Raw genomic sequence first — 20,709 nt, 5'->3', positions numbered from 1 at the left:
TATTTCATGAAACAATGAAAACGATTTCGGTTTCATTCACAACAATGTTGTGAAATATATTTTAAAACATATTTAGAAGTTCATTAAATCTACATTAAAGAATTTGACAGCATCACTGAAAAGTCAATTTGGGGGTCTTTAAAACGGTGTAAAATCATTTTTGTACCGAAATATTTTCGGAAGTTATCACGAAAAACATTAAAATGTAGCTTTTTCTTAAACTTAATTACAATTTATGATTAAAATTGAAAAATCGCACCGATATGCATATTTTCACCCTCTAAAGTTAGTCTGGGCTAAATATTGTGTTTCTAAGTCAAAGCGTCTGGCCTGTAGAACACTAACATACGCACATTCATTTTTATTATGAGGTAGAAATACTATGCACAAAGCAATATGAATGCATAAATGGAATTTCTTAAAAAGTGAGGCTCATTACAAATAAATGCCTGTTTTGTTCAAGATCAGAATATCTCATTTTTCTGTTTGAGAACAAATACATCATGACACAGAGCACCAACAAAATATGCAAAAAATTCACACACCCAAATACATAGATACACATGTTAAACATACTGAATTTATTTTTATTTCAGAAAAAGAGTTTGTTTCTTACAGTTTAGCTTAAAATATGTTGCCAAATGGAAAGGAGCTGTGGTTTCGAGATTTCCCTAGCTTTGTATGCCATGAAATCTGGCTGAAGCATTTAGTGGGCCTTTTCGTGGAATGCCAGCTGTACTCACATGTTCATTATTAAATTCGCGACATTGCATTACAGAATAATGATCGTTTAAATTAAATTACCGTCTGCTGAGCTTGTGTAGAGAATTCCATGGCACGACATATTCTATCACTTCTGTTTTTTTTTTTTTTTTTTTTTTTTTTAGCTCACTTGTTAAAGTTCAATATTGTTCTGGCTAATATGGAATACTTGATCATCTTAAACAACCTACTCCAATTTCATTTTTATGAACTCATTTTTTAAATAAAATGAAAGAAGAATACCTGATTCCAGTTCCGATTCTTTCATCCTTATTTACCAGCTAAATTTCTAAAGCACAAGACTCGCAACGAGAAAAATCTGAACCACCCAGCGCAACTATCCTTCTTGTTTTGAATCGTTCTCACTAGTTCAAATTCCATTCTACGAATCGTTTTTCTGCCGGAATTGGCCAATTTCCTCCCCTGAGTCACAAAAGAGCAAAAAGAATGACGCCAATCATTCTATTATCTGGTCACAAAGTTGCCGATAAAACGGAGAATCTATCAGGTGGCAGTTAATGTCTATCATTATCTGCTCCCTGCCATTGCGCAATCCTAGGCAGTCACAACGATTTACTTTTGGAATCTTTGAATTGGCGCTTCATCGAGCTTCGATGTTTTTGAAAACGGTAGAAGGGCGCAATTTATCTGTCAGATTTAAATAAAAATGCACTGCATGAAGAACAAGAGAGAAAATTAATTTTATTAAAGACCTTTTTCAAAAAAAATGCTTTTATTTATGGATTAAAAAGTAAAATTATTATTAGTTCTTTACTAGCCGCTTTTGAGGTCACCGGAGATACTGGTTACGTTTAATTTCAGTTAAATCGGTTAAGCTACGACTTACTTCATGGCCCTGTTTCCACCAAATTGTCAAATATTAAAGTACATATTATTGTTAGTTATATATTGTATATATTATTTCAATTGCTCTATGTATATTTCATTCATTGTGCACAAGAACTTAACTAGTCTCATGACATTACAGCGCTATTAAAAAGTTAACTGTTTGGTTCCTCTTTTCTAAATTTCGCAGTTTTGTCACTTTAGGGAGAGCGGGTCCATCTTGTAAACTACACAGATTTTAAAAGAATTTTTCTTCTTTTAGTTCTCAACAAGGGAAGAAATTCGCTTGATTAAATATTTCATGGAACAATGAAAATGGTTTGAATTTAAAAATAAAGATGCAACCGATTATTCAAAATTAGGTAAAAAAAACTTTGGTAAATATTGCTTGAAAATGTTAAAACTCTGAAGATTATTCGTTTACCTTTAAATAATGTTTGATTATGAAGTTAAATATTTAACAGGAACAGCTAATGTTGAAGTTGATATATTATCAAGGCATCCTACTGCTCAATACCTCTATCATTCTGTACATTTACTGAAGTTGGATGAGATAAAACACTGTCAATAAATAGACAATTTGGACGATATTAAATATAAAAATATTAATAATATACTTGCATTTAAAAAGAAAAATCTTTTTAAAATAGCTGTACATTTTTCTCTCAATGAAAATGTTTTACAAAACGCTCATGAATAATTTGGCATTTATGCATTCAAAAAATGATAAATGATCTAATTACTACCCAATATTATTGACCTAATATACTCAATACATAGAGGTTTTATTAAGCATTTTGATGTTTGTCAATTAAATAAGAAGAAAAGGAAAAAAGATTTTGCCTTTAACAGTCTATGTCCCCTATAGATCGTCTTTTGGAATATCTTTCTTTCGATACTGGTGGAGAATTAAACCAATAAAATTCAACAAAAAAATTCTTTATATAATAATTGATCAGGCAACCAGATATATTTGGGATTTTCATTCCAAAAATGAATATTCTGAAACTTATATTTATATATTAAAACAGGTTATTCGAATTCAAGTGCCTTCAAAATTATTAACCGACAGAAGTAGATATCTAAATTCAAACATTTCCTGAGAAATTAAAGTGTCAAATATCTGTTAACCACTTCACATTACACACACACACACATAGCGGAAATGTGAAAGAATAAATCAGTCAGTAGTAACCAATTTAAATGTAAGATCAATTCTTCTACGAAAATTTCTTGAGCTAAACTTTTAGAACAAGTAATCAATGAATATAATTTAATCCTTCATTCTGTTACAAGATTTCCTCCTGTATACCTATTGTTTCGCACTTTACCTCATTTTTCTCCCTTAACTCAAAATCAATTCTGTCTTCCCGTAGAAAAAGCTAGAAAATGAGCAAAAAAAGCCTAAAATAAGGTGCCGGAGTCATAGATTCGGCATTCATATTTGGTGACATTGTAATGTATAAGGAATTTAATGAATCCACATCGTAGAAAATTGTCATATACTGAAACATAGCAATCGTAATGTGGTGCGACTCTTGGATCAACCACACGATTAATTTCTATTTCTTTCAATTTTTATCCAAGATATTCTATTCTCCTCTTTGAAAACAAATATTCGTGGATGAGAGTAGAAAGAAAACAAGAATTACATTCCCTTTTTTTAATGTTCTCATTTTAGGACGTTGGGCATTATCAAGAAACTCTTAGTTAGCTGCCTAATGGGATATTGAATCTGTGTTCAGTTGGAGGTGCTTAATGAATTCCAAAATCAGTGCCTTTTTAGATATTTATTAATGATGGCATGGGTGTATAGATACTAACTAAACTATTTACAAAGCTTAACGTTCATGGCATTCCTTCTAAATTCCATCCATTGGGTTCCGTACCTGCCCCGCAAGTTCCCGTTCTCGGGGGAGACTCTTAACAAACACTATGCAAACATCTGTGCCATCCGGAAGTGCCATATGTGCACAATCCGCAACATGGAATAAGTTTTTGTTTGCAAATGTACGTAAACATATTAAATTTTTATATCATTTATTTCAGTATTAATGTTTATTATAAGAGTATTTTGAATTTCATATTTATTATTTTTATATCCAATTGTTTTACATAGAATCATAATTATACTGATATTTTATTATATCAGTTCAGTTTAATAGTTTAATATTTTATTCCTAAATCCGTAATTTTGATCAGTCAAATTTCCTATTATGACACACTATATGCAAGCAGGCTATAGAGACTATCCTAGACTATCAGTTGAACTTCTACTGAAAACGTGTCCTTACCATTTTTGTATTATGTATTTTATTTTATTAATATTTTTTCTATTATTATAGATCATATTTTACATATTTTTTTGCAACTCGTTTTATTTTTTTTACATCTTTAGTCCCTTTCTTGAAAATGATTTTTACATGAATGTAAAGATAAAAGGAAACTTGTGTATCCCTTTTAATATGCATTTAAATTTTACTCTTTAGCTTGGGAGAGTTGTGTGTCGAAGGGTCCCAAAGCACTTCCACGTCTTGCAGTGGTGAGGAAGGGGTGAATAATAATCAAATTTAAATCCTAATTCATTTTATATGTTTTATCCTAAGTTAGCTCATAATCCTTCACTTTAATACTTTAATCTAAAATTTTCTTTTGTTCCTCAACCAAACTTCACTTTTTTTTATTTAATTAATTATAACACGTGTTATACAAAATGAATGACTATACAGGGGCTATTAATGAGCAGAAATAAAAACACGCAAATGAATATGTGATGAAGGATATGTGAAAAAAATCTTATATCTTTAAACGAGCAATTCTTGTGTGTATGTATGTGTGTGTGTGTGTATATATATATATATATATATATATATATATATATATATATATATATATATATATATATATATATATATATATATATATATATATATATATATATATATATATATATATATATATATATATTGTTGTCTTTCCTAAAAAACGCTATTATACACACACAAAATTTATAATTAATTATTAGAATAAGAATATTCAACTTCAGCTACGAAGTGTGGCCAGTGCAGTATAGTGGTCTGAACTACATACGTGTGTTACAGGTTCGAGTCGCATTTTTTGCTTTATTTTTTACTTATGTATTTATATTTAATGTTTTAACTTTTTAAGTTTATCGGTATAGGTGTCTTTCCTGAAAACACTTGATTTTACACACACACACACACAAAGAAAAAACATTTTTTTTGTGTTAGTTATTAAAAAAAACATTTTTTTATAACTAACAATTAGAACCTTTTTTAACTGCTCTAAAAACGCGATTTTAAACACACATATATATAAAAAAAAACTTTTTTTTTATAACTAACAATTAGAGCCTTATTCAATCTGCTCTCATGCTGATAATGTCATATATCCTCATCTCGGACCCGATTTCACATGGTAAAACTCACTATAAGTTCAAAAATATAAGTAATGATAAATAAACTGTAAAATGAATACTGTAATGTAGCATACTGTTTCGAATAAATGTTAAACTATGTGCATTCGTGATTTTTTTTTTTTTCATTTAAATGACCAGTTCGTATGTAGGTGAAATAGAAAAATATTCAAATGTAATCAGTAAGTGATTGGTATCTAAATACTTTCTCCTAAAAAAACAAAAAAACAAGGTTTTTTTTTAAAAAAAAAAGAATGCCGAACGAAGCTTGGTCTTTCAGATATTGACATATTAAATGAAGGAAATTTTAATTTATTTATAAAATCTGTTAAGAAGTATTAATCTGTTAGGGTTGTTATGGAAATATTGTTTAGATAATTTCTTAGGTTATGAACAAAGAAAGTAGCATAAATTATTGAAAGAATTTCAGGCTTACCTCCACTATGGCAGCAAAAAGTAATGCCTACAAAGACAATTGAAGTAGAAGCAAGTGACCTGTCAAACGATACATAAACAGTTGTTAAAACAATGTTTAAAAACTCAACAAATGAAGAAGAAATTAGATTGAAAATTCTCTTCAGATATTCTATTTTAAGAACAATTTCAGGCTGTTATTAATATAATAAATTTAAAATATTAATATTTGCTTTTTAATTCATTTTATTTACAGTCATTATAGTCTTCCATGCCTATTTTTGAATTCCAAGTGATAAGTAAAATTATTTACTAATTCCGAAAACTAAAAAAGAAATCAAGCTTCATTTCTTATTTGAATCGAACTCGACACTTTTCCTCTCCTCGATGCGCAACCAACAAGAAGAGCGTGAAAAAATGGCATTGATTACAGCCCACTATCAAACTAGAAAATATCATTTCTTTATTGGATTCTGCATATTTTTATTTTTTTATTTTCTTGTACGAAAAGGAAAAACACTGAAAAATCAGATAAATTTATTGCCCTAGTAGAATTCTGGCACATTTTATACAGAATCTGCTGGTAGGAAGTCTGTTGAGTCGAAAAGTTCAAAATTGTATTTGAAATGTTTCAAAAACTTTTAAAGATGACTATTGATCAAATCTAGCAGCATTGATTGGTATGAAAAGTGCAAGGATGCTAGAGATTGTGGATGATCCCTGATTAGGTGGGTCATGCACTCAAGGTCAGAGAATTGGCATTTGGTAATCCTCATTTTACAATAAGAGACAATTAAGCAAGTTCCCATATCGTTTCATTCTCAACAAGTGATTTTAAAAGATCATTTAAGGTTGCGATTTGTCGCCTTTCGAGAGGTGCCAAAAAGATGATTCCTTTCTAAAATGCATCATTACCTGAGAGGCAAGTCTAATAAGGTGATATCAAAGTCACTCAAAAATCAAGGCAATGGTGACTTCATTGATTTTCGTGATGTTGTGCATCATGAATTCCTATCAACTAGCTAGGTTTCCAATAAAAATAATTATTCGAATTTTTTGTGCTATGTAATGTGAAAACAATTCTTCGAAACTGACCGGAAATGGTCCGAGAAAATTCACGAGTTTTGCTCAATTTCACAGTGAAAACTAGGCCTCATACTTTAGAAACACAATCACAAAAGAGGAATTCACACTTTAGTAAGAAACGAATGAAATAAAAACAAGATGCTGCAGTTTAATGTGCCACATCTGACAGCCAGGCACATTGCACAATGATGTCCCTTACTTGCTATGATATTATGGATGAGATGACATCTCAAAAGAGTTCGAAATGTCACGATAAGGTCTTTTCAATTCTAGATGATAAAGAAATTTACTGAGCTTATATTAATTTATTAAAATTTCTACACCATTCCGATATTAAATAGAGAAAGTGATTAGAATGCCGCCTTTGAAAAAATTTGCCGTTCAATTTCATATTACAATAATACCGTTTAATTCTGTTTTTGTACTTAATGAGCTTATGTAATTGTGGAGAATTTTTTCGAATATTTATGAAATTTATGCCGTTCATTACTGTTTTGGAATTTAATAAGCTTATATAATTGTGGAGAAGTTATCAGATTAAACAAGCATTTTCAAATAATGTGCAGCTGTTAAGCGATACATTAAGTAAATAATATTGTAAAAATCTTTCAGATTGATTAGTTAGTAAGAAAAGGCAGTATCGACAGAGAAGAAAGTTCGCAGTTTTTATTATTATTATTATTATTTTAATTTTCGTAAAAGAAGACTAGGAAAGAAAGCTGTCAAAATTTCTTTATTTTCCGTTCTGTGATTTGAACTTAAAACGATGTCAATCATATCTCCAAAAGTAATCATAAATATCCGATTAACAGTTTTCTGTTCTGTCACGCAAAATTTTTATCGCTTATAATTTCTGCGTTTAGTATTTTTATTTTGAGCTAAGTTTATTCGCAGCTAATATCATTCAGTTTAGTTAGTAGAAATTCTAAATTACTTATTTTTTTAATTATTAACGGGACTTTAAGAATATGCTTTAATTGATTTATTAATATGAAATCCGATATTATTTTGATTTTCCCCACATGCCTTTAAATATGGGAGATAGAATCTACAAATTATCAAACTCTACGAGTATGTTTTTTTTATATATTTTGGCGGTATATCTGCCTTAGCTTTATTAATCAAAATATATATTCAAACATTCGTTACTTTATTGTTTATGACAAAATTTGGAAAGGAATCTTAAATAACTATTTGAATTTTGGAAATTTTATGATTACCTTAATATACTGAGAAAGGAGAGAAAAAAAAATTAAATTAAAAAGAGAGAAAAAAATTAATTTTAATTTTTAAGAATGAAAAATTTAAAAAAAAAAAAACCTTGGGACACCCGTTGGCATCTAAAGATGAGCACATTAGGGACACTAAATATGGAAAAAAAATGTACACAAGAGTTGGAGAAAGAAACAAAGTTCTAAATAGGCAAAGTTCTTCTATTTTTACTCAAATTTTTACCAAGTATATTATCACTGAAAGGTAGCGTAAGATTTCAACCTAAAAATAATTTTGAGGCTAAGTAATACACTCATTTAAGCAGAGTAAAGTAATATTTTCACGTACATTTGAATAAATGGGCTTTTTGAAACACTTAAGCACTTTACCATGCACTAACACTTTACCAAAAACAATTTTTCAACAAGTTAAAAACGGAATCGTTGATTAAAACCTGTAAACAACTGATAAGGATTAAAATACGCAAAAAGGCCATTGCTAAAAGGCTTCTTTGTGCGATGAAAGCATTGGCACCTTTATTGCTTTGTTCAGGAACTTTGTATTGAAACCAAATATCATTTTTTTTTCAAAAAGTGGTAAAGTAGTCCTTATTTAATAGTAGTTTTGATGATCTCTTAACTAAATCATGTGCATTTAATAATTATCCCATGTTACATTTAATCTGAAATACATTACTTTATCTTATGCTTTACATCATACTGAAAGAGAAAAGAAAATCTGATGTTCATAAACAATTAAATTACTGACTAATTTTTCATTGTTTAAGAGTAAAGTAAGATTCTTTGTTAAAGAATTATCTTTAATGTTATCACTTTTTTGAAAACGAAAGTGATTTCCTCAAATCCTTCTCGCATACTTTATAATGAAGTTGTTATCTCTCCCGCCCCGCGTAAAATATTGAGCCTGGGTAAGGTAATAAATACCTTGCATGGCATTAGTGAACAACAGCTACGAAATATTGATCTTTGGCATACATTTAGCATTTTTCTCAATGTATTGTGTCATTCGTGGATACTTTTTGGCGATTAAGCCTGAATATGGCTAACAGCAACTTTGTGTTTTAAACGAATTTTTTCCAAAAATTTTCCACAGAACTTCAATTACAATTACAAAATAATATACCAAATTAGATTTATGTAGATCAGTACACTTCCGAGTTATCGCATCGTGAAAATAGAGACCGACAGACGGTCAGCGCTTTGAAGGATTTGTTCCTAAATTTGATACAGATTTACACTTACACCAAATTTTAATCATCAAGCTCTTTCCGTTTTATAACTATCTATATCGTTATATTCTGACTGTAAAAACATGGCCTTGCTCAGAATGGATTTCGCTCAAAATTTGATAGAAATCTACAAAATGAAAAGATCACATATTCAATTTCACTGGTAACTTTTTGAAATATCCTTGTCGCAGATGGGCAGACGTAATTCCAAAAAAAAGTTACTTTTGAGCTAACGTTTAAACGTGGGAGTATAACGTTTAGACTTTATACTCCCACATCTGAAACGTGGAGACTCATCAAAATCTCGATTTCGAAGTTTTTGACGATTGCATTACTTTCGAGAAAGTAAAGAGAAAAGACGATTGAAAGATTTTATGAAAGAATGAAATAGATTTCGAAATTGAAAACTATTGCAGCAATAAATAAATAAATATTTATCTAGAAATATCTTTAAAGTTAAAATTTACGGAAAATTATCAAAAATTGAATATATTATTGAAAGGTGAATTTTTGAATTTTAAATGATGGAGAAATTGTTTTTATGTGACAACATTTTCAGAAGTTATCACTATAATAACCAAAATTTCGCTTCATTTTTAAATAATTAAAACTTTAAAAAAACTGCACATTACTACTCTCCAAAATATATCTGTAGCAAGTATGATAATATAAATCAGGCGACCTGTTATACACGAATGCGCAGACAGATAATAGATGTAATCCCGGTTTTATACTTCATTTTTTCAATTTTAGTTTTAGCAGAGCAAATTGCACAATGGATATTAAATACGGACAATTCTTTCATCTAAAAGGTTTTATAAGGGAATATCAAAAAAATTCATGAAATCATTTCGAAAAATTTAGCGGAATTTTTCTGAGCTTGCTTATGAAGCTCTTGATAGATTAATACTTTAACCACTTAAAAGTAGCTTAAATAAAAACGTCGAGCAGTTAGTTGTTCGAGTAAACGTTTTGATGTACGAGAAAAATTATAAAACAAATATGTATTCGTCAAGGACAAAATGTACTGAGGCTGATGTTCCGGGAATCTCCCCTAAAATGGCAACATATAACTTACATTTCGGTTTTTAAATCATGTTTTACAATATTATTTCAATCGCTTTTATACATTTTAACTATGTTTTTATTAAGAATCATTGCTTTCATTTTTTATACTTAATTTAGTAAATCCAATAGGATAAAGAAGATGCATCGATTAGTAGCTAAATCACATTACATAAATATTATAGGGGTATGGAAATAGAAATTAGATTTATTTTTTATTTCCATGCCACCCGGCATAAAGAGGCTGTGTTGTTTTGGTATTTGCCTGGACCCCATTTATAAGCCTCTAGTCAGTCTAGAGTGGCATGTCAGATACTCAGGTATTCGAAAGAGATCAAAGCAGCCGAATCCATCGCACTTACCTCTCCATCTGCTTTCTCGATTCGATTCCACCGAAGATCAGTCAGGATTGTGTCATCTCACCACAGTTCCGAACTCCCAATCTCTCTCTCTGGCGCAACTTCAAAACAGAATCGAGAATCGAAGGCCGACCGCTTTCTCCTCAGGCGCATCACTGCTGAGGAGAGCGCTATCAGAGCCCAATCGGTCCGAGCAACAAAGGGCGCATTCAGACAACGGCGATGAGTGCGATGCTCTTTTTCGAATCGGCTCGTCCAACCTCAGATCTGACAGTTCTCACACCCAAAGTGATTTCTTTCAACACTTTTTTGTTTCACGATTCGGAAAGAGGCGAGCGTTTATAGCGTTAATCAATTTTAGGTCTCTGACAAGTCACCATTGTTTCTATAAAAATAATGTGTACTCTCATTTATTCGACCTAGTGCGGTAGAAGAATAATCATTAAAAACAGTAAACATATAATATTGTTACGTATTTCCACCGTTGGGTTCGCTTTGATAGTGGGTGTATTGTGTGAGAACACAATCAGCAGGCCTCAGTAGAAAACAACGACGTTTATTTACACGAAGACACGAATACAAAGACGACAAATAGTTACAGTCGAGACGGACACAGGACAGCAGACAGTAGCCCACTAAGTAGTAATAGTCCACAGCACACGAAGCGACCAGACAGAATCCAGCAGGAGAGGGGATCCTCGGAGCTTCACTCTACGGTTTCTCCAACAGCTGAACTGCCTCTTCTCACTTTAGCTGCGGACTCGCTACTTCTCACAACTGGCTACTACATACAAAATACAACGCTGCGTCCACAGTAGACAATAGAATTCAGCATATAGCAGTTCAGAACTCGCTCCACGCAACATTGGCCTCCGATGTTGGTTCGCTATTCTCTGGAAGACTCGTTACTATGCTTCAATTCACGACGACGACACACGATGACCTGAAGCTTGAGAGTGCCAGCCTTTTATAGTTCCTGAGAGGCTGGGCTAGAAGATTCTAGACCAATCAGGCGTATCTCGGTTCCTAATGGACGGACCGACAAAATTCTCGAAGTTTCGAGCATTATCCATTTTGTCGCCAAGTTCATCTCTAAGTTCTAGGATCACTGGCTCGGCATCCGGCAGCATCCGATACGGATGACTGTAAATCAGTCTTTCTTATGATGACACTATTCGTACTGGGAAGCAAAATTACACGTTTGTAACAATATGTTTACTTCTTATTCCATTCCATACGATTAAAGACACATATTTTATACCAATATCCACTCTTGCTCAAATTTTATCTCATTTAGTGTAGACCAGTACTTAATAAATAATTACAATCTACTGTACTGAATCATTTAAAATTTATTATAGAAAATTTATACATCTCCAAATTTCAAGTAATTTCGAAATAATACTTTTTGCCATTAACTCACGGTGCAATCACTTGTCATTTCTTCTCTGCAGTCAGTGCAATATTTTCCCGTACATTATCATTTTCCTAATCTTTATTTAAAAAAAAAAAAATGTGTGCCGCAAAAAACAATTTAAATGCAGCAGAAACAACGGCAAATGAATTCCACATTTATTGATGGATAAGAAGAAATATCTGGAATTAAGTTTAGATTAAATAATAGCTTTAACGTAAAATGTTTGTGGTTAAACACGTGTTTAGATTCAATAATAGCTTTAACGTAAAATTTTAAATTTTCTCTATTATAAATCACTTTTAGCTATTGATAAAACTATAGATTCATAAATAAAAATTGATATAATATGGATACGTAGAAAATAAAAGTAAAAACAAACAGTAAACGTTTGATCGATGCTCTTTAGATTCAATCAAATGAAGTACTGGATTTTCTACATTATTTCTGGGTTTGTTGCAAATGAAGCACTTTCCACTTCAAACCACAGAATTTCTAGTAAAGGCGCTCTCCTAGAGAAGCCTTGCGTGGCATTGGCGTAAAATAATCACGAAATATTAACCTTTAGAGCGAATTTAGCATTTGTATTGAATCTATGGAATGATTTTTGATAATAAATCCCTGGTTGTTATGAAATCGCATACCAAATTTCATATATTTAAATATATCAAATTAAATTTGATATATTTAATTATAATATGACTTAAGTCATTGCGTTTTTGAGATATCACTTTTGCATGTTTCTGAGGGAATAGACAGACAGACGGTAAAACCGTTATCAGATTTGATTCAAAATTTGATAGGTATCTACGCGATAGATTTTAAATATGTGTACGAATTTTATAGATTTAGTTCTTTTCGTTCTTCAATTATCGTTTTAATTTATATTCAAAGAGCCAAACAGGCATACTTCCTCTGACGTATTTTGCTCACAGTTTGATAGAAATCTATAAATTTGGTTTAACGATCGTATTCCAAATTTCATCCGAATAGCTCAAAGCATTTTTTTAGTTTGTCTCAGACAGACAGATATATTTCAAAAAATGCATTTCTCGAATTCAGGGAGTTCTAAATGTGAAGATTCGTGAAAATCTCGAATTCGAATTTTTTGACGATGACAGTGTTTTCTCTACACTTCGTGTGTGAGAGCGAGAGTGATCTCCCTCAATACTAAAAGTGTTATTCCAGAAAACACATTCCGTGGCATTGGCTTCAATAGTGACGAAATGACAACCTTTGGCGCGAATTTAGCATTTTTGTTTAATATATAGCGGGATCCTAGGCGAATTTTTTGACGATTAATTCTTGACATGCAGTATCCGAAAAACGAGTTTGTATTTTAAACGCCTTTTTGCTTACCGATTAAAACAAAAATTTGACGATAAATTACACTTTTACATAAATTACCTTCAAAATAACTCAAATAACTAATTCCTACATTTAATTAAAGGAAATTATTATTTAGCTTTTTTTTTATATTCAGATACTGATACTTTCTTCCATTGTTAAAAATTTACAAAGATATTTTTTTTTTAAAAAATGTTTCTTTTACTCACCATCAAAAGATTGTCAATATTTGGATCTATTTTTTTATGAGACTCTTGATATTTATTCGCACTGAGATCAAATTTTGGGGAAAAAAGATATATAGTTATATTTCATTTTGGATTGTAGTAAATAGATAGAAACACAGATTGCACCAGAATGACGTCATGTGAAATGAAAAATTGCATGCTCTCATCATGGAAACTATATAAAATGAATGTAAAAACAAAATTCCGAAAGTGTTATAAAAGAAAGTTTTTAGAAATCCAGAATAATAAATAAAAAAAGTATTAGCTGTTTTCGCCAAAAGTCGATTTTTTAGAATAATCTCCTAAATAAAATGATTTTTATAAGAATTGCAACAACGAGCAGGAATTCAGATGTATTTCGAATCTGAGGCGAATAAGCGAACGTGCACAGTAAAAATTTACTTTGGTTCGGACGCTAAGAATATAGAATGCGGGAAAAATATAAAGTTGTTGTTGTTTTTTAAGAAGGTTGGAGAAAATATTTTGTAAACATATGCACAAACTTACTATTTTAAGTAAGATATAAAAAATGTACTTGTGAAAAATTGACTTCTTAAACATTAGGTTTCCCATGTATTTATTTTTCAATATATATTTAGGATTTAAAAAAACAATGCATTTTATTACAAAACAATTAGATCTTGAATATGAACTTCACTATCTTCATTTTTAGGCACGCGTTAAATACTTTTTCCGCTCCAATCTATTGCAAGCTAATATTCTTCCTAAAAAAATGGGTTTTTTTAATTCCTTCGTATACAATGAAATCACGCATCGAATTACTAAATTTTTAATTTGCAATTAAATGAACCCCTCAGGGGCTCACCTACTATAGGTGAGTACGGGTGTCCCAATCCCGAGGTACCCAGGGATCTATACTCCCTTTCAGTTCTCTCTCCCCTACGCCTTCTGCTGTCTGCTTTGTCCTTCTATCCCTCGACGGCAAGCGAGGGAGCTCTCCATGAGAAGCTGTCGCCGCTCTGTTTGCTTCTTGCTTCTCATGGACAGCCAAAACCCCACGTGTTTGCCGTGCGTGGCGACCCATTTGAAAGACGGGTGGTGTACTGTGGTCCCCTGTGCATCAATCGGCTGGTCGCTAACCACCTAAGTGGTTAGTTTGCTAGGGATCAAGCGAAGGGGTTACTCCTTGGGCTTGGCGTTAAGGGTGGTCACTGTCCCCGGGGGTAACTCCGAGCGTATAGGTACCGGCTAGCACCAAGGTAAGCGCCGAGGCTGGGAATGGTCAGAGCCGGTAGCTGCCTTCCCTTGTTGGGCTCCGTGGTGGGCGGTGCCGTCGGGCCTGAATTTGTACCAATGTCGTATGGGCAAACGCAAAGCTGCTCCCTTCAGTGGGCAACAAAATGTTTCTACCTTTCCAACAGTACCTAATTTTCCAACCTTTTTCATTATCAAAAGATCATCTGCTACTAAAGATACATTTCATTCAGTCTCTCCGTTTCTTGTTGAAAGATGTATAACTGGCAATATTGGTGAAGTTAAAAGTACTAAAAAACTTCGATCTGGCGATTTGCTGGTCGAAGTACAATCTCGTAAACAATCTCTACAAATTATGAAATTAAAATCATTCAAAAATATACCAGTTGTTGTTTCTCCACATTCTTCACTGAATTCCTCCAAAGGTGTCATTTCCTGTGGGGAGCTATTCAATGAACGGATAGATGCAATAACTAAAGAGTTGAAAGGACAAGGGGTAGCCATGTACGGCGTATATCGATACGGAGAGATGGCCAGCTCCTAAATACCAAACATCTGGTTCTTACTTTTAGTTTCAACAAATTACCAGAGTACATTAAGGCGGGGTACATGCGCCTGTTGGTTCGACCATATATACCGAATCCGCTTCGTTGTTTTAAGTGCCAACGGTTCGGACATTCAAGAACTTCTTGCCGAGGGACATTAACTTGCGCCCGCTGTGCAGAAGTAGGTCACGATAGTTCGGAATGCACATCTAGGGAGAAATGCTTTAATTGTCAAGGTACACATACTTCCTTTTCCCGAAACTGTCCAGCATGGCAGTTAGAAAAGGAAATAATTAGTACAAAAATTAAAAAACAAATTTCTTACTCCGAAGCTCGTAAACTTGTAAAATCACAAACTCCTGTATCTGGAACCAGCTACTCATCTATGATGAAAAAACCACCTGCAACTGATCGTATTCAAAACAAAACAAACAATATACTTACTGATAATAGTCCCGAGTCCGCTATTGTAACGTCATTGCCAGTAGATCTCAATAGTAAAAATGTAAACCAGCCAACTGGTCATGAACATGAAACGCTTCATGTTCCATCTAATGAAATGTCACAGGACCCGAATAAATTTAAAACTGTCACTTATAAGAAAAAATATAAAAAAGATCACAAGCAAAATTCTGAAAATATATCATATTCTAAATTCTGGAAGACTTCACCTCGACAAGTCTCCCAACCTATGCCAGACTCAAATTTGAGCTCGTTGATTAATTCTAAATCAGCAGATAAAATGGATGAAGCCAAGCCTGAGCTTGAATTCATGACCACAAATAAACCCAAACCAAACACTGACAGCGAAATAGAATCGGATAATGCAATAGAATACAACCCTCATGAAACAATTGACGAAACACCACTTGCTGCGGAACATTCTACCGATTCCACCACAGTTGATAAAACTGTTTTTAAACAAAGACCCCAAGAATGTCAAGTTAAATGGATTAATCTTAAAAATTTTTACAGTGAAACTTCAAGTACCCCTATACATAGCAAATACTTGAAGAAACACCGAATCAAAAGATTGCAATGATTTTTTCTTTTCACTTCGTTTTGTAATTTATTGTACCTTTTTTTATCTTATGGAAGATGCATTTTCACCATTTTTTAAATTTCATCGATATTTTAATCTTTTAACATTTTTGGAAAAAATTTCGTTACGGGATGTAATTGGCATATTTATAAACGCTGAAACTATTCATTATTGGATGTATTTCTTTTTATCACGAGAAATTATAAATTTAAACTGATTCAATTATACGTGACATTTTTAAAACCATTTGTTTGGCGCAGTATAGCCATATTTGACTCTTGCGCCATTAAATCTCAAAATACCAATACCATACCAATTAAATGAAAGCATTAAATAGTTTAAAGTGTAAAAATCATTTTAAAATGAATCATCCCTTCTATTATTCTAGAGATTAAAATAATAATAACTGTCCTAAATGTGGCAAAATTTGCCAAAATAATTAGGAAGTTAAGCAAATTCGTATGTCAAGGAGTTAATGTGTAATATATAAATATTCTATAAATAACTATTTTAATAATCGTTTTATCAAGACATCTTTATTCAAAATCTATTACAAATTTAGAAGTATCTCAAATTATATGTGTTTACGTGAAGAGTAATTGAAAGAAAAAAAATGAAAAAGAAAATAAAAAATACATTCCCCGATTACATAGTTATAATACTGAATGCAGAATCTGAAGAATTCAGGTAGCAATTTGTTTAACAAATTTAATGAGTACTTCGATAAGCTGTTTTAGTGCAGCTAAAAAGCCACCATTCCACATATATTTATTTTTTTGTCGGCAATTGCAGTCGGTAATATTTCTTTAGTGTAACACTACAGCCTGATAGATTAATCTGCAAAAGAAAGATATTTTACTCTTAAATAAACTTAACAGAATACAATTAATTTATTCTAGTGATTTATAATGAATTCACATAATTTGTCTACAGCAAATTAGCTCTTCTTAGCATGCACAGTGCACAAGAATGTAGGGAGAAAAGTGTTTTATTCAATTTATTTTAACCATTAATCAGATTTTGATCTGAGAATTCTCACAGTGAAATAACTTAAATAAATTTATCAATTCCCTACCGAAGAAGTAACAATGAGATGAATTGATTTTAGAACTATTATTCATTGAATTCTGAATTATTGAAAATGGCTCCATCGCCCTATTCATGTGTAATATAAAAGTATATTGCTCTACTTGCAAGTAATGGGAATCGATGAAAGCAATTTTTCCTCATAACTCATGATAACATTTTAGCTGAAAAACAAAGATTAATCTGCAAAAATGCGACGTCTTATTCACTTACCAGCTTATTCATTATTCTGCTAAATATAGGTCAAATTATAAGCTGAATGAACGATATTTAAATCAGATGGCCGAAAATCTGTGAACTTAATATCGCCGGTATCCATAGCATTTTCTTAGTTGACCAATCAAAATTATTTGGAAAAAAGCGATATCTTATTCACCTGTCAAATTATCCGTTATATTGCAAAACATAGTGCAAATTTTAAATTGAATGAACGACATTTAAATCAGATGTCTGAAAACTTGCGTACTTCCATTGTATTTAGTTCACAGTCGGCGTTCAGAAATTGTCAACAGAATAAGATATCTTATTCATCTTGTCGGATATAATGCCAAAAGTAATGCAAGTTATAAACTCGATGTACCATATTTCAATCAGAAGTCTGAAAATCTGAGGATTTAACTTCTGCCACCCTATTGGTTATTTGCCAAATATAGTGAAATCGCTTTAATCGTCGCTTGGATATTTCGCTTGTTTACAACATATTAACTTTAAGCTAATTTTTAAATTATCATATTCGAGAATGTGCAGCTCTCCATAACCATCCTGAAGTGGTGAAGACCTTTGCCGATGAAACTCTTAATCTCTCGCCGATGGGGGGGGAGGGGGGCAAACGGTTGCCAACAGGGGGGGGGGGATTGTCCCACTTCTTAAACCGCCTCTGATATATTTTATATATATATCAAAGAAATATCACTGTGGGATAAGTAATAAGATATTTATCTTATTACTTATCCCACAGAGAAGGCTTATAATTTCTATTAACTTTTAAAAAAATATTCAAACAGTTTAAAAATCTTTCACCTATAAGACAGTGTATTTCTATTTTATTCTCTCCATCGAGAAAATTTGAGCGAATTAAACAATTGTACGAAGAAACACAGCAAGAAATGGGGTCTAGTTATACATGGGGTGATCCAAAAAAAAAGTTTACAAGGCAAAGGAAAAATTCTTTATCAACAATAGACACAGGATACAAATGGCAATTAAGAGACATATGTGGCGGTCACTTCTCTACATAATCACCAAACCTGTTGAGGCATTTATCAGTCCGCTGGACCAATTTGTTTAATCCGTCTTGGTAATAATCAGGTCCCTGGCTATTGAGCCAGTTTTCGGCACCTTTTTGAACATCACTGTCTGATATGAATCTTGTTTCGGATAAGTGTTTCTTCAATGTTGGGAAAAGGAAATAGTCAATGACAGCCAAATCGGAGTTGTATGGGGGTGGCTCCAGACCTACCACTTAAACGTTTCCAGCAATCTCTCTGCCCGCTTCAAAAGAATGACACCATTTCGCCACCTGTTGTCTACTCATTGTTTCGCTCCCTTACACTTCAGCGATTTGTCTGTGAATGTCCGATGTGGACACATTCTTGGCTCATAGAAATCACATCACGGCTCGCACCTCTGTGCGAGACCCCTTCTCCAGACGTCTTACCATTACTGTCGCTGTTTCAGGTCTCAGTACTAACACTATCTGCTCGAACGACTGGTCTAAGACAATAGCGCCATCTGTCTCCACTCTGGGTAATAATATTCGCATGCACAATTTCTACTTTCGAAATGCTGCTTGTAAACTTTTTTTGGATCACCCCTTGTAAATTGACGGTCTTTATTTATTGAGATTTAAACTGTAGTTTTTTTTTCTTCAATTATTTATGATTTAATCGTTGTATTTCCAGTGAATTAATTGTTGCAATGTATTAGATTCTCATTCCTTTTTTCATTTTTATTATTATTAATTTTTTGTTTTTGTTTCACATAACCGGTCTTCTTTAGATATCTTTCCATTTTTGTTTTCCATTCGAATGAAGAGGAACATTTTCTGTTTTGACTAATTGTAGTCTATCGGAAACGGGAGAATACGATGAAAGGCCGAGTAAAATCAATACCGTTGCCACAGATATTTCTGAAAAAAAAAGGCGAAAATCATCATTTCTCATGAAGTCAAGTAAATTAAAATTGATATATGCACTGAAAATATAGGTGCATGTTAATCACAAAAACTTTACTTAACTTTCGACAATCTTCTTCAGAAGAATGAAAATTACTTTGTTACAAAAAGCAAAAAAACACGATAACAATTCAACACATTGATAAAAAGTTGTTGTAACTTCAATCATAAAGATCGCGAATGAAATGGAAAAGAGCAAATTCCAATTCTTAAAATTTTCAGGTTCACAAAAAAGAACTTCCAAGGATCAATTATGGAATTAGAAGCTACATATCGTGAAAAAAGCCGACTTTTCGAGTGCATTTTAAAAATATGAAAATACGAGGAAATCTCAAAATTTTTCATAAATACTTCGACTTTTTTCATTACCAAAATAACTGTTCTAAAAATCAGCAATGCTTCAAATGCGGCTGTGATGAAATAGATCATAACTGCACAATTACCGTTAAAAATTACACAAAATATCAGATTGCACCGTTTTGTTAACAAATGCCTGTCCTGTTCAACATTGTGAAAGAAGAAAGAATTAACAAACAGAAAAAAGAAAGGACGTGGTCCTGGATTTGATTTCGACTAATAATGTGTACATCTAAAATATCTCTAATTCAAGGAACTTCAGACATGGATGCAACCCATCGCTGCATATTTCACGAAATATAATGGACAGTCTACAACGATACGTTTAACAGCCATCATTTTCTAGTTGAACTATCTATCATTCAGTTAAAGGAAAAAAAAAGAGGCTACTGCCTGCCTCCTCATTCATTGGGGCCAGTTTGCAAAATTCTTAAATTCTAAATTGGGCATAGTGAACGATAGCCACAACATTCAATTCTTGAAACAATATGAAATCAAGTGAAAGTTAGCAATACTATAACACAAAATAAGTCATAAATATTTCTGCCATGATAGCCTTCAGAATGCTCCTATCTTTTGGACGGAAGAAGAAATTCCTTCGTCTAGCAAGGCTATCAAATCCATATTGCTGCATGACCAAACATATGTCAGTTAACAAAAACAACTAAGTTAAGAGATTACACTGGCCAATCTTTGCAACAAAGCGGGATAATCGAAAACAAACTTTAGAATTATCCGATCATTTCACGTTAGTGGGAAACCTCAACAAGATGCACATCAAGTAATTGTTTTGGAAAACTCCAATATCTTTCATATTAGCCAAGCCAAGCCAACGCCTTCAGATTAATTTTCGGAACTCTCCAATTTCGGAAGT

General features: G+C 32.2%; 1 protein-coding gene across 2 annotated transcripts in view; it reads right to left on the bottom strand.

The window, feature by feature from the left end:
* The window catches only part of LOC129963704 (inverted formin-2-like), a 117,444-nt gene extending 106,989 nt beyond the window's left edge, over positions 1-10,455 (bottom strand). Inside the window, exons 1-2 of one of the 2 annotated variants that reach the window (XM_056078220.1) lie at positions 10,433-10,455; positions 5,481-5,539 (exon numbers count right to left, since the gene is read on the bottom strand). In XM_056078220.1, the coding sequence (XP_055934195.1) occupies positions 5,481-5,539; positions 10,433-10,440 (67 nt within the window). In that variant the 5' untranslated portion in view covers positions 10,441-10,455. Of the gene's footprint in view, positions 1-1,005; positions 1,149-5,480; positions 5,540-10,432 lie in introns of those variants that run through there. The other variant, XM_056078221.1, reaches the window with a different exon arrangement.
* Between the last annotated feature and the right edge of the window lie 10,254 nt (positions 10,456-20,709).

This window comes from Argiope bruennichi, chromosome 3, assembly GCF_947563725.1.
Source record: "Argiope bruennichi chromosome 3, qqArgBrue1.1, whole genome shotgun sequence".
Taxonomy (NCBI): domain Eukaryota; kingdom Metazoa; phylum Arthropoda; class Arachnida; order Araneae; family Araneidae; genus Argiope; species Argiope bruennichi.
This window is presented reverse-complemented; position numbering and strand designations above follow the sequence as displayed.